Genomic DNA, 27,455 nt, shown 5'->3' with positions numbered 1-27,455 from the left:
TGTAGAACTGCTTATTGGTTATAGTGACTCTTACGCAGATTAACTCTGAACAGGGCTCCTGTTTGTCCTTAGACTTTTTTCAGTAAAATGAGGAATCTTGCAGTGTTCTAAGGAGGAACGAAGAACTGTTTGTTACAAAAATGCCTTTAGTTTCAAGTGGATATTTAACTAGGATCCACTAGAAATATTTCCTTTGCAAAATGCTTATTGATTTGGAGTTCACTAAATATCTTAATAAACCCACTATATTTGATAAATGAACAGTGGACTTTTGAAAACATTTGGAAAATAACCTTTATTTCAAAGTTTTGGTTCTATGCAGAAAATTAAGTAAAGGTGAAAAGGAAGCAATAAGCAGAATAACTGAAAGAAGGTCCCTAAGAGATGAGCAACAGGTACACAAGAGAAATGCTTTGTATAGTGCTTTAGTGCCTTGGAAGAGGATATTCATAGTCCCAATAAAGTGGTTATGGATTTTTCCCTTTACTTTTAAAGAGACTAGCATTGTTTTCAGTTCTAAAGAATGAGGTTTGTAATAATATAAATCATTTTCAATAGTCTTATGTGAGACTTCATAATACTATCGCTTCTCTCCGGAGACGTGAATCACTTCAAAATAAACCCTTCATCCAAACTTACATATGAGAAATAATTCTGAAAAGGAGTTGTAAAAAGTAGTAAGCAAAGGATGCCAAGCCTTCATGTGAGCAAATACTAATAATCTGAAATCTGGTTGGATTTGTCAGATATACTTGGACAAGTAGAGGCATCTTGTTCAGATGCTGGTTGCAGTGCTAACAAAAATTTAATATGATTGGCAGTGGTGATTCAGCGTAAGAGGCAGCTCTGTATGGGTAATGTGATTGAGTTTTATCAATTATGAGCTTTCTGCATAGACTAAAAACTGTAAGAATGAGAACAAACCTTTGTTGCAGAAAAGGATCATAGTGAGCAATGATCACCTCAAAAATAAAGAATAAAACAAAATGAGATCATTTAGAAAGTCTTTACAGTTCTTCTTTATAAAAACAACAAACTTTTGGTTAGGACAGAAATCTTGTCACATAAGCATGTGTTTCTTAAAATACACCTATGAGGATATTTTAGATAACAGCATTATTATAACATAAGCAAACTTCTGTTTGGTGTGTGTTTATCTGAAGCTTTGTTTTACAAAGCTGTTTGAACAGAAGAGAGCTGATGTCATACACACTACATCCGCAATGTTTAGATTCAGCAGTGATGAGCACTATATAAATATCTGGATATGGCTGTCTTACAAAAATTTAGATTTTTTGGGGAGTTTTCAGAAAATATCATAAAACATGGAAGTGAAAATTGAAGGGAAGTTGGTACCTTAACTGAAAGAGCCCTGTAGAGTGGATTCTCTGCCTGTATGTCATAAGGCAAATCACTCTAGGAGTCTCTGTCATCTTTTTCCTCATCTGTAAAATATTTAAAGTATTTAAAAAGTAAAGTATTTACCTAACTTAAGGAGCATTGAGAACAGTTCTTACGGTCAGTGGAGCATTTGGATTCAGAAGTACAAACAACACTGAGAGAAGTCAATTGGTAAATAATGCAGTTTTAAAGACGTAGAGGGGCATGGTCCAGATTCTCTCCTTTGATAAACTTCCAGGTGAAGGATAGATGAGTTCAGCAAGCCAATTGGAAGCAGCTGTTGCAGGGCTAATGCAAACTGAAACAACTTCAGAAAGTACCCCCAGGATATCTGCTAAATAATAACCTAATTTTGGCTTGTCTTTAATTGGATGCTCAAAACAAAATTATAGCTAGAGGTAATGTCTTGCTTGTGGGTCTGAAAGCTTTTCTAATTTCTCCAGTTAAGCCAGTTGGTTTAATAAAGAAGTATTGCCTTTACCTGCAAACTTGGTCCTCATCACAGACATACCAAAATACCATGACTGAAACAGTGTAAGATAAGAGCTGAAGTCTGTTTAAAAAAAAAAAAAAAAAAAAAAAAAAAAAACCCTTATGTAAGTAGAGACAACCATTTATATGTTTCTGCTCTAGCATTAGACCATTAAGTGACCTGTAGTACAAAAGAGCACATGCTGTGTAAGCATTATGTTGTATAGTTCAAGAGAATAGTAGTTTATTGTAGAGATTAGTGTTATGCACTGAAAGAATGTGAGTGTCTTGGGTATTATAAAGTATATGAAACTTTTTCAAGAGGATGTTTATCCTAAGTTTCATCTGTTGGTTCTCAAAATATGTTGTTAACTGGTTGAATGCTGTGCTTTTCCTTTTTCAGTGATGATTCATGGTAGGTTTCTGAAAGCATGGAACTGCTTTAGTTACCACACAGATCTGCCTCTACGTGAAATCCATGATGCAGATAAAGGGATACAGAAATATTAGGCACTTGAGCTCCTCTAGACTAAAAGTACTTGAATAGTTTTTATTTTTCTGAAAATATTTTTCTTTCTATTGGGAATTTACTTTAATGAAGTATTTTTAAAAATACATAATGGGAAAAATGAGATGCTTGAAAGCATTCATGTGGAGCCTTGCCTGCTGTCTTTTGTATGGGCAGGGGGTAGCACATCAAGATGCATCTGAGAAATGTCCCAGCACCAGCTGAAGTCCTTGGCCCTTTGCTCTCAGCTTGAGAGGGTGCTCTGTGGAAGCTGTGTTTGTGGCCTTGTCACATTGCATCACCACTATTTATCAAAATGAAATTCAGCAGATCAGGGAACTAACTCCAAATTCTCTGTGATTAACTAGTATCTTGCGAAATCCTCATTTGTTTCCTTCTAAACATGTATGTGTATGAACACAAATGCTTCCTTAAAGATTCTCTGTAATAACTTATTCTTTTGCCTTTATTTTCAAATACTGTGAACATGTTCAGGTGTGATAGCTAAACAATGGCAAGGGGTAAGCAAAGCTATTGAGCCTCATGGCTATCAGATTAATAGAAAATCCCATTGTGCAAGCTGGTTTTTAATAATCAGTATTGCAACTTAAACCCTTTAAGGCCTTTCAATTCATATTTTTACTTATCTTGCAAGTGGTCAAGCTGTTCTACAAAATACCTCCAATAGGAACATTTTAATTAGTCTAAATCATAGGAAGAAAAGCTTTTATAATACATGGCTTTCAAAAATAGAGTACAGTGAAAAGATGCACATATCTAACCTTTTAATATTATGAGCTTATGCCAAACTTTATTGCTTTATGTATTCTGAACTATTTAGAATTCATCTTTATTTTCTAAAAATTGAATAGCTCAGTTAACATAGCTCAGTTGCTTTTTTCGGAGGTGGCTTCAATCCTCCCAATAGAGAATATTTTTATATGTGTGTGTGTGTGTGTATTTCTCCATCCTTGGAAGGGGAAAAAATCAAGGAAGATTAATATTTTTGAAAACTTACTATTGTAAATTGCTAATCCCATTCGACTCTTTCTTCTTTTGCAGGACTCTGAGGAGGAAGATAGTGAGTTGGAGGCCATTAATAAGAAGTTAAGTCCACAAGGTTTTCAAAGTTTCCGACCTTATGTACCAGAGGAGTTTGCTGACTTCAGCGTTTACAATGCTAGCCTGGAGAACAGGGAATGGTATTCTTCTAAATCGGACTTCATGAATTCACGTGTTCTTGAGAAAGAGGTATCCCGCAGCCCCACCACTAGCAGTATCACTAGTGGCTACTTTTCCCACAGTGCCTCTAATGCTACTCTGTCTGACATGCTTGTTCCCTGTAGTGATAGCACAGATCAGCTAGCCGGTCACATGAAGGAGCTGGACTCTAATGACTCTTCAGGACCATCTCTTGCACATGATTTAAGATCTTCTTTGAACAAGGAGTTTCGAGAGTCAGAAAAGGAGTTAGTGACAGAAAAGTTACTTGTGTCACCTTTGAAACAAAACAGTGCCTTAATGGAACAATCACCACTGTCCCTCAATGCCACTAAAAAAGACTCTCAGCAGTTACCTACAGCTGGATCATTTTCAGCATTAGATTCCTTGAATGGCAAACATATTTGTTGTACAATTGAATTTTCAACCCGCGAAGCAACAATTGAGCACACAACGGACGTTCTTGAAGATCATTCGTTTACAGAGTTTATGGGCGTGGAAGATGGAAAGGACTTTGACCATTCAGCAGCTCCACAGTTATGTTCCACTGTGTCCTCTAATGGGGCGAGTGCCTCAGCGTTACCCCAAGGCACTGACAAGGAGCAGAGCACGCGCCTGGGGCAGCTGGGCTCCACAGCAGCAGATGACCACATTGCAAACGCTGTGGAAAGTCCTGTGCGTTCTGTATCGGCAAAAGAGACTTCAGACCATCAGACTAATCCTGAAGCTTCCACAGATGATTTTATTGGGAAGGACCACTTGGATGGTTCTGATGGTGAAGAAGGTGCTTCTACAGACCAGGCCCATGTTTTGCCTAGTTGGGTGGCGGTGGGTGAACAAGTTTGTGTTGGAAGTAATAAGATGGGCACAGTGAGATACGTTGGAACAGTGGATTTTTCAGCTGGAATCTGGATTGGAGTTGAACTAAATGTTCAGCTGGGTAAGACTAAACATGCTCTGGGTTATTTATGTAGCTAGCGTAACCTATTTTAAAGTTGCACTATGATCATACACTGTGTTGGGAAATAAATACCTCCATATTAGCTTGGCATCTGATGCACCCAGTTTTCTAGGCTTTCTATTTATACAGATGCTTTGATTGGTAAGAGTTAATTTTTAAAAATCTGTCTGAAAGCCCTATTTTCCTTGTGTTGTGCAGAATAATGGTTTTATGTTTTGAGTGGCAGTTCCCATTGGTACCCATCTATCTTTACAGAAAATAAAAAAATTAAAGCCTGAAATTGGCAGATTTTTTTTAAATCAACATGTGTGTTCATGGACAGGGCCAATAATGGAAATCACTTGTCAAATTGGTTTGCTGTCTATAGCTTTCACAGAGATCTTTTTTTTCACTGGAGGAAAATTTATTAATAGAGCACAATTTTTAAACTTCAATCCAATTTGATGGGGTGAGAAAAAGAACCACTGTACTGATAGAGTAAGATTCCTACAACAAATGCCTTCAGATCTTTTGAGAAGATAGTATTTCTAAGAGTTTAATTGATTTCAACACTGATGCAGGAAGTTTCTCTGATAGCAAAATTCTGGACTTTATAAGCAATTAATTTTGAGGTTGACATTTATTTTATAAAATGAACAAAGTTTGAGGTTTTTAAACTTTTAGTTACCAAAGTAATATTACAGGGAATCGTCTTTTTGATCACAGTTCAAACCCTCCTTTCCAGGTTTGCTCTCCATAGTGTGTGGTATCATTCTGTTTCCATTGCTCAGAGCTAAAGCCTTGACTATTCAACAAATAATAGTCAAAGATATTTACACTTCAAGGCTACAATTATATGTGCTAATAAAATTACCAACAATTAATTCTATGCCTTTATTTTCATTGAAGGAAAGCACAATGGAACTGTAAAAGGCAGAGAGTACTTCCACTGCAAACCACGACATGGTGTGTTTGTTCGTCCCGGGCGCCTCAGTAAAGCACCAGCTTCCACAAAGAAGTTGAGTAGCACTTCACGATCTCAGGCATCTTCCACTTCAGAGAAACGGAGAAGTTCTCTACTTCAAGGCTCATCATCCACTTCTAAACCAGGAGGAGATGTCCTCTGTCATTCAGGAGATGCGGCGGCTTCTGCTTTTTCTAGGAAGCAGAAAAACAGGAAATCTTGGATTAACTGAACTGCAGTATTTTTGCACTTACTACACACATCACTGTGTAGAAAACTATGGATTTTTGAAGCTGTTGTATATTTTAATCTGTCCATACCGAATGTGTACTCTCTAGAGTCTTTGACTTAATTCCCTAATTTTTTATAAATAATATATATATTATATATATGAATGTGTATCTATAGGTTGTCTGCCACTGGGCAGATATGGCTGCACACTAAAATACAGTTAAAGCTGATCTGTAGATAATTGAGGTACTGGACTGTTTGTTACGCAACAACTTGGGAGATATATTTTAAACAACAAAGAAAATATTTTATTGTGGAAAAACAGGATGTAAATCCATATTTAAAAAAAAAAAAAGAAACTACAGTTTGCTGTTCTTAATTACCAAAGAACTTGTTTTAGACTGACACATTTGCTGTTTATATCTTTCTATTGTAAATGTTTTAACTGATAGCTTGGTGCCATGTTTCTTTTAGTCACTGGGCACCATGCTGCCTTACGTTCTGTGTTTAAGCACACTGAAATATCTGACTGCTTCATATTTTTTGTCTTCCTAGAGGCCTGCCACTGTGCTGACTTGGCATTGTATTGAAAAGGCGAACAATGCCTGAAGCTATAAGTCTGGCGTTTCGTATGTTAACATAAGCCAGCTGGGCAGTTTGACTGCAGAAACAGTATTACTGCAAGGGTTTGAGAGGACGACACTGAGGGTTTTTTGGTTTGGGTTTTTTGTGGTTTTTTTGGTGGGGGAAGTGGGGAGACAAAGAAGCAGTAAATGGATCATGACTGCAAACTTTGCACTTGTTACTTGCTGGTTATTATCAAGGTGAAATAGAACCTGCTAAAGTAATCTTAATCTGTAAAGTTTATTTTAATAATGGGAATAATGGAGGGATTTGTGTATGGTGCTCATGAATTCCTAAGAAGGTTGTTCCACATGTAGATACTGTAGATGCCTGTACAAGTGTTCTGGATATTTGTAAAGTAACTTGGTAACAATGAGTGAAGTGAATGGCCTGCTGTATCTGTTCCGTGTTTCTGAGCAAGTGAATGAGTGAGATACCTGGGACCTTACTGAAAAGCTGCTGTTTGTTCTTTGATTGTTGTGTACAGTAAGCGGACTCTAGTATTTTACTATTTACTGTAAAGAACTGTAATTTATATACTGCCATACTGTATTTAATTGGTACAGACCTTTTGTGTGTTAGAATACAGACTGTTTACTTAGAATTTTAAAGAAAATGTTTTGCTTGTATTTGATACAATTAGGTTTCATAATGAAATAGTAAGCTTAATTCTGTTACTAGTTTATGGTGCTCAGATTCAAAGTACTTCGTAAATACGCTGAAAGATAAGATGCTCAGAGTGGAAGACTGGATGGTATTAATCCATTTTATCACTGACCAGTTCATGCAGCCTAAGATGAGACTAGTCCATGGGGCAAGGCCCTGTTCCTCACCTGCTGGTTTCCCTTCCTTCGTACACGGGGCAGTGGAGCTGTGCAACTCCTGCCAAAGAGTGGTGCCGATCAAGGGGAGCCTGGACACGGTCCTAGGAGACGGGTTCATTGCTAAATATGTCAAACAGCCATCTGAGCAGAACACAGGTGGCAGCTGGGGGGTGGAATTAAGTGTATTTGCCCTTGACGCTGCTTTTGGCAACTCTGAGCTAGGATTCTTATGCTTGTGGAATTGATTTTGGTGGAAGGAACATTTTTGCAGATCATATTTCTGGTGTTCACCTAGGCTTGCTCTCCTTGCATTCATGATACTGCTGCTGGAGGAGGTTACCATAATAGAAGAACCGCTTTATGCAAAAGCATTTTATCAAGGACAGTAGGTGATCTTAGAATTCCACCAAGTGTCTACACTCAACCCACCATCTCGAAATTAATTTTAGATGTCACTTTAATCTTCCTAAAAATATTCTCTCACACACATGCACCCACTCTGTCAGTCTCTCTCTCACTGTCTCACACTCACTCACTCAGATATATTTCTCTTAGAACAGTGTAAACAATTCTGAAAGTTAATGGGGCCACTTTCTTATGGCAAAGATACAGTATTTATACCAGGTTACCATCAGACACACTAGGCTGTTCATTGTTTTAGGCCGTTGAGAATGTAGAATACATGGTTGCTTAAGAAACACTGGAATAATTGTGCTGCTTTGGGTATACAATCTATAAATGCCAGAAAAACCTAAACAAGCCAAGCTATTTGTGTGCTGTACACATTTGGCATAACTTGTGTTATCATGGATTCTCTTATATTGAGAGACCTGTACTTTTGCAAACCTTCCATGTTAACATGTCTTGCCCTAGGTGTTAAAGTTAGGAAGAACTTACCTGATGAGTGCAGTGCAATAATGTGAAAGTGTAGGCATTTTATTTGATTTGCTGCTCAAATTTTGTTGCTTAAATAGAGAAGCACTTTTTCTATTAGTAATGTTGGAGTAATAGTTTGGTGTGTTGAATTTCATAATCAGCTGAAGAATGCGGTGAATTTTGGCCACAGTGATTTTCCAACTGCAAATTGTTTTTCTTTGTTTTTTATAAAATATTATCTTAACTAGCATCTAACATACACTGTCTAATAAGCAGGATATACAATCCATGCTAAGCCCTAGGTTTAAAAATAAACCAACTGCAAACATAATACTGAACAATACAGGGTAGAACCAGCCCGTCATTTCTCTGAGCTGGCAGAACAAGCCTGTCATCTCAGTGACTTGGTTAATCCAAACAGTATTATGTAATTTTAATCATCAAGATGGTTATAGTGTTAAATAAGATCATACTGGCCTTTATCTTGTTTTCTGAATTTACTACTTTTTTTTTTTTCAAGCTACGTGCTTTTATAAAGATTCAGCCAAAGCACTCAGCGAACTGAAACAGCTCATGCGCCCCAACAGGCAAAAGCACAGTGTTTAATCAGTACTTCTCATTGGTTCAAATATTTCCCTGCAAAAGACTTCCTTGACATTTGCAGCTGAAGGCAGAATATTAAATGCTGTTATGTAAGTAAAGAGTAGTCCCATGAACATTAACAAATGAAATGCAGGCTGCAAAACAGTGGGACCAGCAGTTGTATGTTCTCTTTCCCTGCACTGTCCTTAAGTGCTTCTGGCTTTCTGCCTGTCCCTCCTGCTTCCCGCTGATAACGCTGCATGTCCTGCAGCTGCAACCTGGGTCAGAGGCAGAAGCTGCTGCCTGGCTGTGGGGGCTGGTAGGGGGTGGACCTGAACAGTACTTCTGCTGTAATGGCAGAACTTGCATTTCAGTCTGTCTTATGGTGGGGTGCACGTTTTAGGCGACTTCTCATCTGTTGAGTGACTGATCTTAAAATAATCAAAGAAAAAAAATCCCTATGATATCTCAGATTTATTGAAAAGAACTGAAGAGACATAAAATTTGGGAAGGGTGGAAAGAAAGAGGATGGCTGAAAGCAATGGCTATGTCATTTCTACAGGAAAACAAGTTAAAAACAGCTTTCTTCATAAAAAACTGTGGAAACTGAGTAAGCTGTCAGATGTTTTTTTTAATGCCATGAATGCCTAAGTGGCATTAGTATAGCAGTGTACAGGAGTCTTGTTAATTAACATGCAAACTGTTAATGCCCAAGATCAGACCTCAGACTGATGACTCTAGAAAAGCATTTAGCTTTTCAAATATACTTGTGTATAATTTAATCTGTGCTAATTCTGACATTGCATAAGCCACTAAAGTAGAAAAGAAAAAGTACATGGCAGTGTTCAGAGGAAAGCTATGATTCCACAGTTGTGGTGTGGTGCTTTTTTTTGTTTTTTTTTTGGCTGCCCTCCATCCTCTCCTGCCCAGATTCTGCCTTAAAGCCAAGTGTGGACTCTGGTCAGTCACTCTGTAATGAAATTTATTTGGAATATAAGACCCTAGCAGAAGAATGTTATATTTCCTTATGCAGCCATACAAGAATCAGCATGTTACATAGGTAATATTTTTAAATATTACTTATGTGAGTTAGTGTAATACAGGGAGTGAGTGTAATTATATAGTCTTATTAGAGAAATACAGACACTGATTTGAAGAAGATAAAATATTTTTATTAAATAGAAAAAGGGAAAAGTGTGCTTCATTGAAATGTTATGAAAAAGCCTTACCCATTATGTGCATAAGGCCTAAGACTATGCGGCTTCTGGCATTGAAGCTAAGGGGAGGCCGAAGGGAGCAGCTGTCTGCTGGGCGGCTGTGCCGTGGGGCCTGCTCCAGTGCCCGGCGGTATGGGGGGCGCGTGGGTGCTGGAGGGGTGCGTGGTCCCTGGCAGCCCTCACTCTGCACCTCGCTACATGGGGATGGGGGAATAAGGTTATTAGCCACCGTCTATTAGATGGAAAAATGCAGGCGTTGGCTCAGACTCTCCATTAGGTTGCTGATGGCAGGTGTCTGAAAGGGGGAAGGAGACTTCCAGGAGGATTATCCCTCCCCTCCTCAGGCAGTCACTCGTAGCCCCGGGTGTGCCACGCATGGCCCAACTTGCCTGGCAGTTTCCCTTTTTGATGTTAGCACGTAGCTGTGTTGCGGTAAATAACCAAGCGATGCAGCTGCTCGAATACACTTGAATTGCGATGTCATTGCAATCCTCGGGCTTTAGCTTTCCCGGCATGAATTTCTAAAGTGTGGGGGTTTGGGTGGGGTTTTTTGTTGTTGTTTTTTTCCCCGGGCTGGTTCGGGAGCCACGGCGCACGTAAAGACGATCAAGCCGGGCCCCGAGCGCTTCCCTCCGCCGCCTCGCATTGGACGAGCCGTGCGGGCCGGGCTGGGCCGGGGCGGCGGCGCCGCTCGAGCACCGCCCCGCGGGGCGGCCCCGCTCGGCCCGCTCGGCTCGCGGCGGGCGGGACGTGCCGCGCCGCACGCCTCGGCCGCCGCCTCGGCCGCTCGCCGCCCGCCCGCCCCGGCCTGCGCTCGGGCTCGGGCTCGGGCTCGGGCTCGGGCTCGCCGCAGAGGTGGGTGCGCGCCGGGGCCGCGGGGCCGGGGCGCGCTGCGGGGCCGGCTCGGGGGCCCCCGCTTGCGAGGGCAGCGGGGCGGGGGGCAAGCGGGGCTGCGGCGCTGGGTGCTGGTTTCTTCCCCTTGCAACCTCAGAACGAGGAGGAAGCTCCTCTGTGGCGGAAACCTGAAAACAATAAACGCTCCGTGGAACTGGGGGATATTTCTGTGGCCTTTAAATACCCAGGGAGGATGAAAGGAGAGGGAGGGGATGGACGAATATGTTTTACCTCTGGTGAACGTAAATGTAAAAATGCTCTTTTACTGTTCTCTTTTACTTTTGTATAGCCGATAGCACATATGTTTTTGATGGGATGAAATCTGTTTAGCAATGAAGAGAAAAACAGGTTATGATATATAAATATTGATTTCCTTCACGTTAAACTGCTTGTAAGAGTTGCATAATGTGAAGGAGGTTACATGCTGTGGGTGCAAAGAGGCTGCAGCCTCCTGTCCTGAGAGCAGAATTGCTGGAATTAAAACCCAGGAATTTGCAAGGTTTTCCCCATGGCTCTCCATGACATGGCTACTTTACCCTGACTCAGGGACTGAGGCTGAAGGCACCTTTTACTTTGCTTAAAGAGCCCTGAACCACAAAGTCCCCCGTGAAGGCATAAGCTACAGTAGCTTTGTCCCATGCTGAATCCTCTCTAGCGTGTGCACGTAGATGTTTGTCTGCTTTTTCATCTTAAAATAGAATTAGCAGTCACACCCTGGAAGTGTGTTAAATCTCAGTAAATGTTTTGTTTTATTGTCTTGCAGTTCAGAAATACTGTGGTCATGAATACTTCTCATACACAAAACTTCACTTGGCTGAATGACGTGCAGGAGAAAACCACAAACAGCGTTTATACTCTCCTCTTTGTTTGTGATACAGAGAACCTGCACAAATATGTTCACTAAATGGTTCACTTGTGTTTCACTTGCTGTATTTTTTCAGATAAAGCACTTTGAAGTGATGCTGATGAGTCTCTTCCAGTTTACCACTAGAAGGTTGGTTTCCCAAGCATACTGTGGACTTAAGCCTCCTCCTTCAAAGAAACAGCGGTTTTGCTTGGAAATGGCTCGTCCTAGTTCAAGTAAGACGTGTATTTCCTTCTTTTAGTATACTAAACAGATGTTAAATTAGATTTGAAACTCCAGAGAGTTTCATGTAAGAGGCAAAACTTACAGTTTAATTCAAAAATGTAGATTCTTCTAAAGTTTAGAAAAGTATGAAGTTGATTTTTTTTTTCCAGTGGATAAAATTTGTCTTCCATACCTGTAAACTGTTTGGGTATTCATAATTTCTGCACATAAATGTATACTAGTTAATTGTATTTCCTTCTCATATTTCTAATGGGTATTAAAATTCGCTCCCTCATTTCTTTGTGCAAGAACTATGGAGGCCTCAAGCATTTATAATAACTCAGGAGCAGGGTGTTGGGTAACTCCAGAAGCTTTGTTTAATCAAGTAGTAGTGAATTCTTTTGTTTATTTTAAACTTAAAAATGTGCCTTAACTTGAAAACTACACACAGAACATTGCAGGTAAAACCCCAAATAGTTGGACAGCCAAGATGCACTCCAGTTTTAGGCATCAGTGTTTGGCTGCCATCAGAGACGGGATACTGGACTAGGTAGACTTTTGATCTGACCTGTTGTGGGTGTTCTTATATTTACCTTCCAGGGCTTGTGAGGTTTGGTTTACAACAACAAACTGGTCATTAGCATTTTGGTGTTCTCTGTCCAGTTATTCAGCTCTCATGCTGATTGTTTCTCCACTTTGGGGTTAACAAGAATGCAGTAAATTCTGAAAATCAGACTTGTGATCAGCAGCACCAAGTCCAGCTGGAGACTAGCTACTAGTGGCATTCCCATGAGTCAGTACTAGGGCCAGTGGTGCTTAGCATATTCATTAGTGACCTGGGCGATGGGGCAGAGCCCACCCTCAGCAAGTTTGCAGATGACACAAAACTGGCAGGAGCAGCTGACACACCAGAGGGCTGCACTGCCGTTCACAGGGACCTCGACAGGCTGGAGAAAGGGGCAGAGAGGAACCTCCTGAAGTTCGACACAGGGAAAGGCCAAGCCCTGCCCCTGGGGAGGAATAGGCCCCTGCACCAGGACAGCCTGGGGCCGACCGCCTGGAGAGCAGCTTGGCAGAGAAGGCCCTGGTGGACACCGAGTTGACCAGGAGTCAGCGACGGGCCCTTGCAGAAAGCAGCCTCTGGGTCTGCATTAGGCAGAGCACTGCCAGCAGGTGGAGGGAGGTGACCCTTCCCCTCTGCTCAGCCCTGGTGAGACCCACTGGGAGTGCTGGGTCCAGAGACGGGGACCTACTGGGGCAGGTCCACTGAAGGGCCACGAAGATGGTTAAGGGACTGGAGCATCGGTGATATGAGGAGAGGCTGAGAGAGCTGGGACTGCCCAGGCTGTGGAAGAGAAGGCTCGAGGGGATCTCATCAGTGTGTATAGATACCTGATGAGGAGGTATGAAGAAGATGGAGCCAGACTCTTCTCAGTGACAGGATGAAAGGCAATGGGCACACACTGAGATACGGGAAATTCTGCTTAAATATAAGAAACAATATTTTTACTCTGAGGTTGGTCAAACACTGGAGTAGCCCAGGGAGGCTGTGGAGCCACCATCCTTGGAGATATTTAAAATACGACTGGTCAGGGCCCTGAGCAACCTGCTGTAGGTGACCCTGCTGTGAGCAAGTGGTCACCTACAATCACATCAACCTGACAATTTTCAGAGGCCAACCTCAACGACTCTGTGATTCTAAAATATGTTGCTTTAAAGCTAACATCCAAGATAGACTGAAAGAGGACTTTTTGTCTTTTTATGTTTTCCTCTTTGATCTTGCTTTGACCCTTACTAAAATGGGAAAGAAATTTCCCATCTTTTCCCCAAACGGGTTTACCATACGGGGAAAAATGTAGGGAATATATATTAAAAATAGAAAATACAATTTCAAATCTACAAAGTGGGCAAGATGCCTTAGAAGGAAACTTTTTTTCCCCAAATTACCATAATTTTCAGGTTGATATTTTGTAACTAAATGTTTGTGATGTCTGTAAATTTCTTTCATCCCCAGATCTTACCTTACAGTTAGGAAGCAAGCTGTTCCTGGGTGGTAGTGGCTGTTGTTGTCATCATTGTACCATCCAGCATAGGGTTTTAGTTTAATACTTCTATCTTTCAAATATAAAATATATTCATAGTTCAATACATATTGCCCTACTGGGTTTGTTTATAAGTATTTCTGAGCACCTCAAAGAAGCACCCTTCTAGTTCCAGTATACAGAAGCTCAGAAAAAAATTAGTATTCTGAAACTAAAGTCATGGTAGGTGTATGTGGTAGCCATTTCTAGGTGCATACATTTGCCAGCACTATCTGAATGGCCTCTTGAATAAAAGTGCAAACGTTTGAACAGCTGGGTTTTTTTCCTTCCCTGTGCTTAGATATGGCTGATTTTCGAGAAGTGTTTGCCAAAGCAAAGCATATAGCCATTATTACAGGAGCTGGTGTTAGTGCTGAGAGTGGAGTTCCTACTTTCAGAGGGCCTGGAGGTTTCTGGAGAAAGTGGCAAGCACAGGTACGTACTCATGGCACGCGTTTGCACACCTCTATTTTTGTATCAATCAAGTATGTAAGTACAATGAGTCAGAAAAACCTGGCTACTGTAAAGGGTTGAAGTGCTCCCAATGGTGTTTTGGTAGTGACAGAGCTCTCCCTACAGTCATGTTTGCGTGCCTTCCCCATGCCCTGGTGTGGCTGCTTTGCACAGCTGCAGCTTCTCTTTTGCTGTTTGGTTTATCAGCTGTTTGGGCAAACTAATGCTTTTGCAGACAACTCTGGGTCTTCTTACTGTCTTTGTTTTCCTGCTGCTTTGCAGCTTCACTGTTTGCTCTTCTTTTGGCATCCTTGCTCTTCTGCTACCTCATGGTTTTGAACTCTTAGGAAACTTCTACAGATTTAGTAAAAGACAGTACTGTTGATACTGACTGATTTTCTTTTAATCTTGGTTTCTCATAATATAATAATACTCTTTAAAAATGCTTCAGTTTTTTTTCTTTTAATTTCGGGGGGGGGAGGGGCAGGGTTCCTCATAGCCTTTACCTGCCCCACAAGCTCTGGCCCTCTTGCTGGGGTGATGTTGCTGGTGCTGGGAGCTACTGGGGCAGGAGAGAGGCAGAAGCAGACACCATGGGGTGGCTGGTGCAGAGGAGGGCAACAAGACGTCAAGTGTCAGAGTAGTATCAGTGCCTTGGGAGTCTGATACTGTGTGGTACTGCAGGTATTTCAAGTAATTGTTCTATTATCAATAATTGTTACTCCAAACACTGCTATCATGTTTGCTTTTTTTGTATGCTCTTTTTACGATAGCACTTATGAAAGATTTGATGAATTTAGAAAGTGTCAGAGATGTGAGATTTTCCAGATGTTTTGAATGTAAAGGTGGACTTTCAGTGACTGTCAATTCAAATAAAGCATGTGCGTGTATAAATGCTATATTCCTTCTGCATCAGAATGCTAATATTCAGTTCTTTTATATCAGTACAATTGTGCACTTAAAAAGTACACTGAGCTACCCCTCATTTTTTGAAAAAGAAAAGGCAAAATTGAAGTTAGTGTAAAAAGTATGGCTGAGATTTTACAGGCACATAAAAGACAAGACATTAAACTTTGGTTCCAACAATGGCTGTAATTTGGCTTGTGTTATACTTAAATTAAGGCAGAAAAGAAACTGCTAACAAAGGAAATCTATCCACCCAGTGTTGAGTTTTGTGGCTGCTGTGGAAATGAGAATTTTGAATGCCAATAATGCTGTGCATTGAAATACCTCATCTTTCTTTGTGCTGTACTAAACTTTAATAATGTGGTAGGGTAGCACAGTCTGAGTGTATCATGTAGAAGCAGGTATCACCTTATTGATATAGGCTATTTTCTCATTTAATAAGATACTTTGACTTGCCATCCTCATAAGGCAAGGGCTATTGATCTATATTCTTGTCAACTGTATCTGGATAGAAATAATCTGCTTTTGATTGTCTTGTCATCCAGGTAACAGTCTGAATGGCAATATGCTATCAGATCAAGGGGAAGAGGGGGGATTTCCTTCTACTTTTGTTAGTAGGATGAATGGTTGTGTCTTTTTCAGGAATTGGCTACCCCAGAGGCTTTTGCCAGAAACCCTTCTCGCGTATGGGAATTTTATCATTACCGCCGGGAAGTGATGTTGAGTAAACATCCAAATCCTGCACATCTTGCCATTGCAGAGTGTGAAAGACGACTGAGCAAGCAAGGAAGGAGTGTTGTGGTCATTACACAGAACATTGATGAACTACACAGAAAGGCAGGCACGAAGCACCTCTTAGAAATTCACGGTGAGAATCAGCTTACCTTTCTGCTAGAATTCAGCAGAATATGGGGGGAGAAGAGGGAGAAAAGGGAGCAGGAAAAGGACTGGCAGAAAAAAATTAGATTTGTCATTAAAAAAAAAAATTTTGAAATTCCAAGATTTAGTAGTACTGTGATGCTTTTTAACTTAAGTATTGTGAAGATTTAAATGGGATTTCCCATCATTACTGTGTGGTCTGCACAGAGGATACCAGCACAAATTATTTTGCAGTTGGGGACCCAAGAATAGAGCATCCAAAGTACCTCATTTACTTACTCTGAATATAGTGTCATTTTGTTTATCCTTATTCTTTAAAATATATGAACAGTTTTAAACTCTTGATAGTACTGGGCAGCTCTATAGCGTGTTACTAATTCTGGAAAAGTTTAGAGGCATACTTCTGAGCTCTTTTTTTTTGCGTAAAACAAAATAGTGTTAACCAGCATGTATTTTAACAAAATTTTCCTGTTTTAAGGGGAGAAACAATAAAACAGAAATCATCTACCTCAATAAGATTGCAGATAATTCTAATTTTCCTCTGAATTATTGTTATGAGGCTGTGTATTATTCATGTCATGAGATGAACAAGATGATAAATCATTGCTTGGAGGGACTGTGGCTATTGTTCACTACAGCCTTTCAGTTGAAAGGGCTGCGTCAGTCCGCTCTGCCTGGTCTGTGCATAACTATGACACTGGTTGTCTTGGTTGCTAAACAGAAGTGTGTGTACGCACTCTGTAAATAATGTCTCATTTATAACGCTGCCAGGTTTCAACACTTGATTGTTACATTCATGTATTAAGTTACTCAGAAGGTATAGTCTTCAATGTCAAATAAAGACTGCCTGAGATAAACGTAACTGCTTGCTTGCATAACCTTGCCTCAGAGCAGTAGTTTGATTCCTAACATTTGACATTTTTAATTTGTGCATTTCAGGTAGTTTATTTAAAACCCGATGCACCAACTGTGGAAATGTGACTGCAGATTACAAGAGTCCCATTTGTCCGGCATTGGCTGGAAAAGGGTAACATCTGCCTTGTAAATTCTGTATTTCACACTCTGTCTGCTCCTCTATAATAAAGTAGCCATTTTGGAAGTGTACTGGAATTTTAGCCAACCACCTCTTTTTCCTGTAGTAATGCTGATGCTTAAAATTTACATGAGTGTTTTGAAATGTGGGTATACTGTTTGGTAACTTCAGTTAGAGCCCATAATAGCATGAGAGAGAAGTCTGGTGAATGAATAACTGATAATCTCAATATAAGCACAATATTATTTATGTTTTTATTAAAACAATTTCAAATTGTCTGGAACTCTCATATTGGACATTAACTTACTTTACTGTTTGATAATGTGTGTTTGCTCCCATCTCCTTCTCCTTCCATTTTTTTTTTTATTAGATGTTTGTTCCTTAAATTGGACTGTCATGACTCTGATGCATGGATTGTCCTCTTCTGCATCTTTTGTGCACCAAGTAGCTATCATACTTAAACTTATCAATAAGATTTCCATGAATACAGATGTATGAAACAATCAGGAGTTAAAAATCAGTTTCCCAGATTTTCTTCTATGTTGCAGAAGAATCATTCTGTCTCCTTTCTCTAGCCCTCCTCTTTATCATTCAAAAAATCCAAGGCATATACCCATGGATTTTGGGTTTTTTTTCCTCTTTGCATTTCACCAGATCTCTAGATAGCTACATAAATATTTGTTTTGCCATTATCAGACTTTTACAAGCTTATTACAGTTTGCTTAGCTCTAGGATAATTCTGCATATTTGCCTATGTGCCTTGTGTGTGGTATTTTAGGATTGTAGTAGGTGTTTCCATTGAGTACAAAGATTCCTTGATTGGAGAGTGTGCTTTAGAGAATACTAAGTTTTTATTAGTATACAGACTGCTCTTTGTATGACTGAATATATATTCCAATTTTGTAACTTCAGGGCTCCAGATCCTGAAGTAGCAGATGCTGTGATTCCAGTTGAAGACCTTCCTCGGTACATACTGACTGCTTTATTACTTGCTGTTATCTCTTCATACTTCACATATATCAAAGGCTTATATTACTGTTCACATAGTTTTGGAAGGGCACATCCTACAGAAGGATAAGGCATGGGACTTTGTCCCAAATACTTCAGTCTAAATCTAAACATAATGCTATGGGGGACACAAGACAATAGGAGTGTGCAGTGAAGGTTTATCATGATGATAAAGGGATGGCATGTTTGTATACCTAAATATCAAGTTAAAAATGCCTAAACTAATCGATTTTGTTGTAAGTGGGGTAGTAGGATAATTACATTAAGAGCTAAGTGCTACACAATGAGTTGCTTCTTTTTTTTCAGGTAGCACTTTCCTCTGGTTACTTAGTGTGTGATACTGTGTTTGGATACATCCGCCAAATAGCCCCTTCTAGGCTTTAAAAATGCTGCTTTTTTAGAATGGCTGAAGCTTTACCTTAGCTAATTGTAAATAGCAAGAAGCTGTAGTATTTTTCATCTGATTCCTAAGGAAATGAGGCTAATGTGAAGCTTCTGTCTTTCAGTTCACTTTCTCCTTAAAAACCTGTTGGCCAGTTTCTAGTTGACAGAGGCAGAGGTCTGTAGTGTACTAAGTTCCAGGGAGTTTCATGAAATTCAGGGGCTGAGTAGGGGGAGGACACAAGTAAATATCCAAGTTGAACAACTGTTCAACAACCTGTTCTGTGTGACTGACCAATCCAGCACACACATAGTGTGGAAACAGCTATGCCATAGGCTGTCTTTTGTCTAGCAAGTAGTTTAAGGGAACACAGGAGGCAGTGGAGAGTGTGGTGGAAGAAAGGAGAGGAAGAGTGAAGAAAGATGAGACGTGTCCAAATGAAAATGAAAACTGCCTTCTTGCAGGTTGAAATATTCATGTCATAAGCATAACGTTGTACCTCTGTGATTTTTAAATAGGTGCGAGGAAGATGGCTGCAATGGCCTTCTTCGCCCCCATGTTGTGTGGTTTGGTGAAACCCTGGATGCTGATGTTCTCACAGAGGTTGAGAAAGAACTTGACATATGCGACCTCTGCTTAGTAGTGAGTGACATTTTGATTACCTAGTCTGTTAATCAGCAGGGAAGTCAAGTTAAAGTTGTTGCACCTCCTGGATAAAAGAGATGCATCTGTACTTCCCTGAGGGACTAACCCCCCCCCTCCCCCCCCCCCCCAGGGACTGCTTTAGTGTCAAATGTAATACAGCAAAAGATCATGAAGTTTACAAATTTACATTTACTGCTCAGGTATACAAAGGAGTATTCAAGATGCGTGCGTGTATCTTGATCAGCTGGCATGTGCAATCTGTATTTAGCAGTAACTAGAAATTTTGTACACAAGTGTTACAGATTAGCTATTGTTTAGCTGTTGGATTTCTCAAACACTAGAAGATTGGATTATTTTGATGCTTGAGTTTTCTAAACATAAAAGGTTACACAATATTGTAACAAGTTAACTAGCTGTTGCCACCTGCTTCTTTTGTTAAGGTTGTTTTCATGTCCTGTAGGTTCTACATTGCCAGCAAAAACACTTGCTCAAAATATTATTATGTACCCTTCACAAAGTAATCCCAAATAATAGAAGGATGTTCTGAAATACCACTGAAAGCAAAGTCAGGGCCTGTGTGTTTCAGGGATATTTTTTCTTCATTTACAGTTACAGTCTACAAAAAGGCTTCTTTGGGTGCATTAGAGAAACAATTCTTGATTCTCATACTATTTTTTATGGCTAAATATGCAGTGACACTAAATGTATATTGATTTGTTTCTGTATGGATCTTATGTGCTGCAGTTGCTTTGCACATCCAATGGGCTGAGAAGGCTTGGGGAGGGGGGATTTTTGTTTATTTAAATATCAGCCTGGTATGCTCATGATTTTTTTTTTTCCCCCCTTTCCTGCAGGTTGGAACCTCCTCTGTGGTGTATCCTGCCGCTATGTTTGCCCCTCAGGTATCTGCCAGAGGAGTGCCAGTTGCAGAATTTAATATGGAAGCCACTCCTGCTACAAATAGGTTCAGGTAAAATAGTTCAGTTTTAAACCAACAGACTTTAGTTTTCCCCTCCCCCTTCAATGTCTTCTTGTATTGAATTGTTTAGATGCCTAGAATGTTTTTAAAAAACAAACATCTTTCTTTCCCCAACACTTAAGAAATAGTATTTTCTTCTAATACAAAAGATGATAGTTCTCTTATTAACTTACACTGAAGCTACAGCTGTATTTTTTAAACATGAAGCTGAAGTCTAGAGGGTTGAAATCCAATTTACTATTTCACAGCAAAAGTTTTCAACAAGACCAACAGCTATTTAGCAGAGTTTTCATCCTCTTAGGTATGTGCCACAAAATTGTCCCTAGGTCCCAGAATGGCTAAAAACCCTTGCAGAAATAGGACTAGCTACCAGTGTGTCACGTGTGCGCTTAGGCACTTTTCAGTAAAAAGCTCTGTGCGCTCGTTACCTGCTCCTTCACCAGGCTGCTTCCTTCCAGGTTTCACTTCCCGGGCCCCTGTGGGACCACCCTGCCGCCGGCGCTGGCCCGCCACGAGACGGAGCTCATCTCCTGAGCACGCCGGAGGCCGGGAGCGGCGGAAGGCAGCGCGGCGGCGGCCGCAGCCCGGCGGGGCCCAGCTCCCACGCGGCTCGGAGCGCTCGGGGACGAGCCCGGCTGTGCTGCCGCTACCCACGAGCGGCGGCGGGACGACACCGCGGCGGGGGGAGGGGGGTGAAGGGGCCGCGGTGCTGTCGGACTAACCCTCCTTTGGTCGGCACAGCAATAAACGCGCAGCGGCGGTGGCGGGGAGTCCGGGCCCGTCACCGCCGGCGGCGCAGACGGCAGGTAGCCGCTGAGGGCGTCGCGTGTCCGTGTGTAGGGCCCGTTGGGCGGGTGCTGGCCGTTGGGCAGCGGCGGCGGCGCGAGGCGCACAGCTCCCGCGGCGGCCGGGGCCTGGCCCCGCCCTCTCACGTGGGGCATGCTGGGAGTGGGGGCTGGCGGGTGCCGAGCGGCCGGGGCGCATGCGCGGGAGGCGGGGCGGCGGGCGCTTGCGGCGGAAGTTGGAGAGCTTCCGTGCCGGACTGGGGGCCATGGCTCGGCGGGCCGGGCGGCAGAGGAGGGCGGCCGGAGGCGGCTCCGCCGCGCTCCCCAGCCTGCCCTCCTTCGAGGATGAGGCGGACGAGGCCCCGGAGGAGGTGTCCTTCGACGTGGCGAGGGCCGCGGCCGAGACCGAACGAAAGATTGCGGGGGAGGCGGCACGGAGGTACAGCCCCCACCCCCTCCCCCCGCCAATGGCCACCCGCGCGCGCCCCAACCATCCGCCCCCCCCCCCCCCCAACGGCCACCCGCGCGCGCCCCAACCGCTCCCCCTCCCGCGCTGACGGCGCCTCCCGCCTCCCCATAGGCACCGGGAGCTGCTGAAGGAGAAACGGCGGCGGCGCGAGGAGCTGTTCAAGGAGCAGAAGGTACCGCGGACCCTCCCGCTCTTGCCCCCTTCCCCGGCCCTTGCGGGCCCGCGTAAGCCGCCGCCGAGCGGGCAGCGCCGCGCCTGACTGCCGTCTCCCCCGCAGAGAAAGAAGCTGCTCCCCGAGGCCGTGCTGCAGGAGTTGGCCGCCGCGCCGCCCGGCCGGTAAGCAGCGGCGCCCCGGGCCGAGGGGAGATGGGGCTCGGTGCGGGTTCTGGGTTGGGAGGTCGTGGTGGAAGCGAATGTCGTGATGCTGCTTAGTGTCTCCTCCCAGGTGCCTCGGGGTTATGCCATATACACTTCAGTGGCTTTGACTAAGCAAGGGGAGTCTACACTGGAAAGTAATTTATTGCTTTTTCCTTGCTTCATAGACAAAGTGAGGTGACTCATGCAGCTGACCAAGGTATGCTCCTGTTTAGCTTAACTGCACACTGTTTTTTATAGCTATATCTCAGGATTTCTTTTCTGTATTATAGCTGTGGTAAGGTAGTTGTCTGTTACCGAGCTCTTTTGGAATCTGCAACCTAAATAGATCATACTGGTTGTCTATTGCCAGGGGAAAATATTGAAATACCAACCTAAAGTTGGTAGTGATCATGTTTAATCTCTGATTCCAGAGCCTTTTACACTGTACAATGACTTAAGCCCAAACTGTTTAAGGAAATAATGGGCAGGTGTTATAGTTTAAAAAAATCTAGGATTACTAGAAACAGACTAATCTTTAGTATTCAGTTAAGTCATAAAGGCTATTCATAGATATACTTGATAATTACCTTTGTACAGGATACATAATACTGTGATTTCACGGTACCAGTAAAAATTAAATAAATAACATTATTCAAATCCTCAACTAGAAAACTAGGCTCCTGGATACTCAGGAGTACTTTAGCCCTCTTTCTCTGTACGTCAAAATAATGTACCAAAAAAAAAGTTTTGCTTTGGTTTGTTTTTTTTTTCTCCACAATTCTCTCATTCCAACCTCCCATAATTATATGGATGGCCAGTATAAATGCTACTTTTTCTTCCTTTTATTATTTAAAAAAAAAAAAAAGTTGGCAAAACAGAGATGAGCTTAGGATGATGCTTTGAATATACAGTCTCCACAGTATGTATTTAATAGCGAGAACAAGGCCAACTCTGGACTCTGCTTTGTGAGGATTGCATAGCTTTGTGTTGCATTGAATTGTTATCGTGTGTTGAATCCCATTTTTTGTTGTTGATGCGTAAGAATAGGAAAGCTGAATAGCTGTACTTCAGCTGGGTCCCCTAAGGCTTTCTTCGTCCTTTTCCCCTCCTGTAACAGCCCTTCTCTGAGGACAACATGTTGTAGCTCTTGCAAGTCAGAACTTCTGAAAAGGCCTGTTGGCATTGACTAAAATCTTCCCTTTTTTAGCTTAATGATTGTTTCATCCTTGTTACTCTTTTGTGTATGGCTCTTGATTCATATGTGGGAAACTTTTCTTTTGTCTATTAAATTTGTTTTAGATGAACACCCTGAAGATGGGCCTGCAAGGCAGAGTGAAGGACATGTTCCAGGACAGCTCAAGAAAGACAAACCAAAGGGTACCAGGTATGCTGGAAGCAGTAGACACATCCTGTCTCTCTCAGGACTGCTTCTGTCTGTTTGGGGAGGGCATCACAGCGGCTGTTTTATCACTGGCTCTCTGTACTCTGTTTTTCACTTGATGTTATTCCTGCTCTTCCTCTAATTGAAAGCATATTATGTGATAAAGGCCACTTTAACGTGCTTCTGAAGTAGCATGTTTGTAAAAAACAAACATGTCTTTCAAAAGGCTGCATGGCCATGTGAGACTTTAACTGACACGAACTTGGATATGGCAATGCAGCTTCCCACCCACAGTTCCTCATAGCAAGTCTTGTGGTTTGGACAGCATGTGGACCCATTGCTCTGCTGGGTGCATGTGGGTGTTTGGAGCTGGTTGTTTCTGCACGTTTTTGTTTTGTTTTTTATGAATTATGCCTTTGGCTAATACCATACTTTTTTTTGAAAAGCCATATTATAGGAATTTAGTGATTAATTTATTATCAATTTACTATCAATTAATTCATTAATTTCAAAATTTATTAAAGACATAACTTTAATAATAGAGACAAAGATGAACTCTTAAAAATGTGTTTTGGACTTCATTCCTCTTCGTTGTGTTTGCTTCTTCCTGTATGCCTAGAATTTTAAGCAACAGTAGCAGCATAGAAGAAGAAGGGAATTTTTATTTGTGTATCATCGGCTTTCCTTATTCATCAGAGAAATACCAGATTTCATTTTCAGGTGTGGAAAAGAGAAATTAAGGATCTGTTCTTACAACTGGGATGAGATTTGGGCAGCCATAAGCACAGCCGTAAAAGTTCTGTTACACAGAGTCCACTACCTCTGGTTGTAGAGCATGTATTTTTTTGTGCCTGACATCCCTGTAGAGGAAAGCTACACTAGCTTTTGGCAGGACTAGTTCAAGACTCTTGAGGAACTCCTGTTTGCTAACAAAATAGCAAAATGAAGGCATATATGGTGGGGGCTTAGCCCCCCTCCTCCTTTTTAAAGCTTTCCATGTCAGAACTACAGTGGTACAAAGCTTGGCTGAGAATCAGAAACCATCTGTTGTGCTAAAGTAGCAAAATATTGATTAGAGCATCTATTGTTCTGGCTTCTTAAACAAGCTATCAAAATTTATTTCCTTTTATTGTTTTGTTTGTTTAACTAGGTCAAAAGGAAACTATATGGCTGTGCACTTAAAAGATCAGAGTTTAACAGGTCTCCACCAACAGACAGCTAAAGACTTTTTATACACTCATCTCTATGGAGCGGGCACTAACCGAACGCATGGTAAGCTGTTTTCCTTATGCGGTGCTGTATCTCTCTGTCTTCTGGATTTGTCTGCGTTAAACTCAGTAAATAACATTCATTCATCTCCATTTCAGCAAATGAGTTTTTTTCCCTTGAAAACAAGAAAAACCCAGTTAAAAAAGCTGCAGTTCAGTTTGTGGACAAATCTTGGGGTAAGTGTAAAAATTCAAAGCAGGTATGTCTTTATGCATGTATGACTTGAGCTGCCTTTTTTCTTTATATAGCTTTCATGCTTGTTATGGGACTGTAGTTTGCTAACTAAAGTACCTGATAGTGAGGGAGGGGAAGCAGGACACTACAGCACTGTGTAGTGAATGTTCCATGGGGGAGGGTGTAGAGAACAAAATTCCAAAATGTTACCTCATTTTTCATACATTAGGAAACAGCAGCTGGGCCTAAAGCTGTGTTTATGTGCCTGCTTAAATAGGTATAAAATCATACTGCAGGGATACCAAGATCCCAAAACTTCTGCATGAACAGGGACAAAATAGGCCTTTTTCTCCCTGTAAAAATTAAGACTGACCCATACATCAGCTCTAGCCATCCTCCTAGTTAATCACATAAGCGGAGTCTGTGAGGATCATAAAATTTAGAAGGGAAAAGTTGTAATTATTAATCCTTAGTAGTCAGGGTCTGCTTTTCAATTGAGCTCCAAAAGTGAAAGAACAGAAAGCACTGCTGTACCCTCATCTGAAGGAGATTAGCACAACATATCCCATGGAAGCACAATGTCCCATGAAAGCCTTTTGTTATATGTATGTGAAATAAAATGGGAAGTTAATAAACTTTCCAATCAAGTTGCCTGCTTAGGCTTGAAATGCTACAGTAATCTATGCTTTGCTGCTCCTCAGCTATATGCTTCAAAAAAAATGCTACAGCCTCCTTTTTTTTTTTTTTTTAAGGGCTAGAAGAAAAGCAGAAAGCAATGAAGTTTAAGAAATGCTGGCTTGCAGCAAAGATGAAAAGTCTGGTGTGAAGACAGCTTTTTCAGAAGGTGCTCTTAAGGACTTGTTATATGCATGTGCTGAGACATCATTAACTTTCAGTACAAGAGAATTTGGGTTTGTTCTTTTTTTTCTCATTCATCCTCCACAACTCTAACTTTCAGCTGCAGACACCACAGACACCAGAAGATACAAACCTTCACAAAGCTGTGCCCAAGTTGATTTCGATGTTCTCTGCCCTCCCACTTTCAGAAGTTGCTGGGATAGCTAAGAAACAGCTGGGCTTTGGCAATGATTGCATAACCTTAACACCAATTTAGAACAGCAGGTGTTACACAAGACCAGTTTGATATAGCTGGCCTCTATTGATGGCAGAGAATAAACATGAATGATTTTGTACATGCTGCTGACCTGGATGGTGCATTTCTTACAACAGTAAACTATTCCTGCTTTTTCAGTCATCTGCATCTCAAAAAAAGTGCTGTATCCTAATATCAGACTCCTTTAGTCAGTTTATGTAGCAGAGATTTCTGTCCAGCCTGAAGATTACCTTCAAGGAATACGTCTTTTTTGCCATCTTGAGAGAGGCCTACAGGTACTGAAGAAGCTTCAACTCAGTGCCTTGCCTTCAGCAATGCTAGCTAAAATTGTTTCTGGCAAGCACACATTAAACCTCTAACTTTTGACAGTTCAACCACTGCAGTGGGAAGTGGTGTCTCAGGTTTGACCAGTGAACCACTGTGCTTTAGTCAGGCTATGTTAGAGCCACTATTCTAGGATAAAACTCTAGGACAAAGAAAACGTAGCATACAAGTCCATGCTACTATATATGTAGAAGTAAGTTTTTAATGGCTGGTTAATTATGATATCACTACATTTTATTGCAATATAGTACTATTTAAGCACTTTTAAAAATGCAAGGTGTACAAAGATTAAATTAAGACTGTAAACTGACTAAATATTTGGTTTTTATATAAATAGGTCATAACCACACTGTGTTGACATGTAATACTGTTATAATACAACAGTTAAACTGGTGAGTCTACACAACAGAAGCTGTCTGTAGTTAAACAAGGAAACAAAGTTGAAAAGACCATGTTAAAACAAAAAACTACTAAGATCAACAGGTTGGGATTGTAAGTAGCAACAAACATATTCACTCAGCTCCTGAGTAATTCAAGTTTTACAGTACACATTAAAAAATATCATTTCTTCCCATCAACACTATATATCCAAACCATCAGGTGTTTATGCATTTTGCAAATTACACTGATTGAACTATGTAACAATGGGGGTGGAGGTTGGCAAGTCATCCTGCTTGACGTTTACATCACCCACATGCTAATACATCCACGTTTTATATTCTTCCGTCCCACCACAGAGTAGCAGGATTTTTGGTTTGTTTTGGACAATCGTTTAAAGGAGTTGTAATTGTCAATTTGGATGTCTGACATTATCAGTGATATTTTCAACTCTTAGACAACTAAGAGGTTTAAAGATGGAAATTTTCTCCTAACACTAAGTTAGAAATCATTTGCATCATGCTGTAAACTAGGAAGCAACATAAAGCGACAGACTTGTCCTTAGTACATAATTAAAATTCCAAATTCCAGTCAGCAGAGCTGGTCTACTTTCCACGTTGAATATGCCACAACACATTTCAGATCTTCAACTGCATAACTAGTGTAGGTAGTCTTCCACTGTGGCAAATGCACAGGATCCAATTCCTGATCGAGCCATCAATCCCAGACACTGTGAAGCTTGTCCCATCGCTAGGGCAAGCGGTGGTTGCTTTGGCAGATTGTGAGTCTCTGAAAGAGAATTAACAGTGGCAGAGTTGCAACACATGGTTATTTTCATAGTAATACAGTGAAAATATAAATTCTAAGCTTGCTTAAATAATTACAGAATTCTAGTATTTACCTGTAAACCTTGCCACAGCTTAAGGCAGAGCAGGAGCAGTGAAGTGACATTTTAAAATTCCCTGCATAGCACCAGAAGTGAGCAAGCCAATTTTTTGTTTCAAAACAAAAAAAGG

General features: G+C 41.3%; 4 protein-coding genes across 5 annotated transcripts in view; 3 read left to right on the top strand and 1 right to left on the bottom strand.

The window, feature by feature from the left end:
* The window catches only part of KIF13A (kinesin family member 13A), a 66,896-nt gene extending 59,920 nt beyond the window's left edge, over positions 1-6,976 (top strand). The window contains exons 37-38 of the mRNA XM_013962072.2: positions 3,443-4,541; positions 5,451-6,976. Coding sequence (XP_013817526.2) covers positions 3,443-4,541; positions 5,451-5,737 — 1,386 coding nt within the window. The 3' untranslated portion in view covers positions 5,738-6,976. The remainder of the gene's footprint in view (positions 1-3,442; positions 4,542-5,450) is intronic.
* A 3,639-nt stretch (positions 6,977-10,615) lies between these two features.
* On the top strand, positions 10,616-20,997 carry SIRT5 (sirtuin 5). The gene is made up of 9 exons (XM_067290895.1): positions 10,616-10,714; positions 11,695-11,833; positions 14,205-14,338; positions 15,905-16,130; positions 17,081-17,168; positions 18,087-18,140; positions 19,083-19,206; positions 20,064-20,179; positions 20,647-20,997. The coding sequence occupies exons 2-9, from the start codon at positions 11,713-11,715 to the stop codon at positions 20,720-20,722; spliced, it is 939 nt and encodes a 312-aa protein (XP_067146996.1). The 5' UTR covers positions 10,616-10,714; positions 11,695-11,712; the 3' UTR covers positions 20,723-20,997.
* Positions 20,998-21,073: 76 nt separating this feature from the next.
* On the top strand, positions 21,074-25,878 carry NOL7 (nucleolar protein 7). 2 transcript variants are annotated; one of them, XM_067290897.1, is made up of 9 exons: positions 21,074-21,412; positions 21,554-21,614; positions 21,720-21,778; positions 21,985-22,016; positions 23,099-23,183; positions 24,331-24,452; positions 24,548-24,625; positions 25,376-25,467; positions 25,582-25,878. In XM_067290897.1, the coding sequence occupies exons 1-8, from the start codon at positions 21,171-21,173 to the stop codon at positions 25,447-25,449; spliced, it is 753 nt and encodes a 250-aa protein (XP_067146998.1). In that variant the 5' UTR covers positions 21,074-21,170; the 3' UTR covers positions 25,450-25,467; positions 25,582-25,878. The 2 variants fall into 2 exon arrangements, with proteins under 2 accessions (XP_067146998.1, XP_067146997.1); XM_067290896.1 differs by having other exon boundaries at positions 25,376-25,878.
* A 360-nt stretch (positions 25,879-26,238) lies between these two features.
* RANBP9 (RAN binding protein 9) overlaps positions 26,239-27,455 on the bottom strand; it is a 40,578-nt gene continuing 39,361 nt past the window's right edge. Inside the window, exon 14 of the mRNA XM_067290894.1 lies at positions 26,239-27,228. Within this exon, the coding sequence (XP_067146995.1) occupies positions 27,098-27,228 (131 nt within the window). The 3' untranslated portion in view covers positions 26,239-27,097. The remainder of the gene's footprint in view (positions 27,229-27,455) is intronic.

This window comes from Apteryx mantelli, chromosome 2 (genome assembly GCF_036417845.1).
Source record: "Apteryx mantelli isolate bAptMan1 chromosome 2, bAptMan1.hap1, whole genome shotgun sequence".
NCBI lineage: Eukaryota > Metazoa > Chordata > Aves > Apterygiformes > Apterygidae > Apteryx > Apteryx mantelli.
This window is presented reverse-complemented; position numbering and strand designations above follow the sequence as displayed.

Excerpts from the sequence above, each read along its gene's own strand:
- SIRT5 (XM_067290895.1), top strand. The coding sequence starts at position 11,713 with ATGCTGATGAGTCTCTTCCAGTTTACCACTAGAAGGTTGGTTTCCCAA. Across the intron at positions 16,131-17,080 it reads GCACCTCTTAGAAATTCACG|GTAGTTTATTTAAAACCCGA; the intron begins GTGAGAATCAGC and ends TGTGCATTTCAG. Across the intron at positions 20,180-20,646 it reads CCTGCTACAAATAGGTTCAG|GTTTCACTTCCCGGGCCCCT; the intron begins GTAAAATAGTTC and ends GCTTCCTTCCAG.
- NOL7 (XM_067290897.1), top strand. The coding sequence starts at position 21,171 with ATGCGCGGGAGGCGGGGCGGCGGGCGCTTGCGGCGGAAGTTGGAGAGC. Across the intron at positions 23,184-24,330 it reads GACAAACCAAAGGGTACCAG|GTCAAAAGGAAACTATATGG; the intron begins GTATGCTGGAAG and ends TTGTTTAACTAG. Across the intron at positions 24,453-24,547 it reads GGGCACTAACCGAACGCATG|CAAATGAGTTTTTTTCCCTT; the intron begins GTAAGCTGTTTT and ends TCTCCATTTCAG.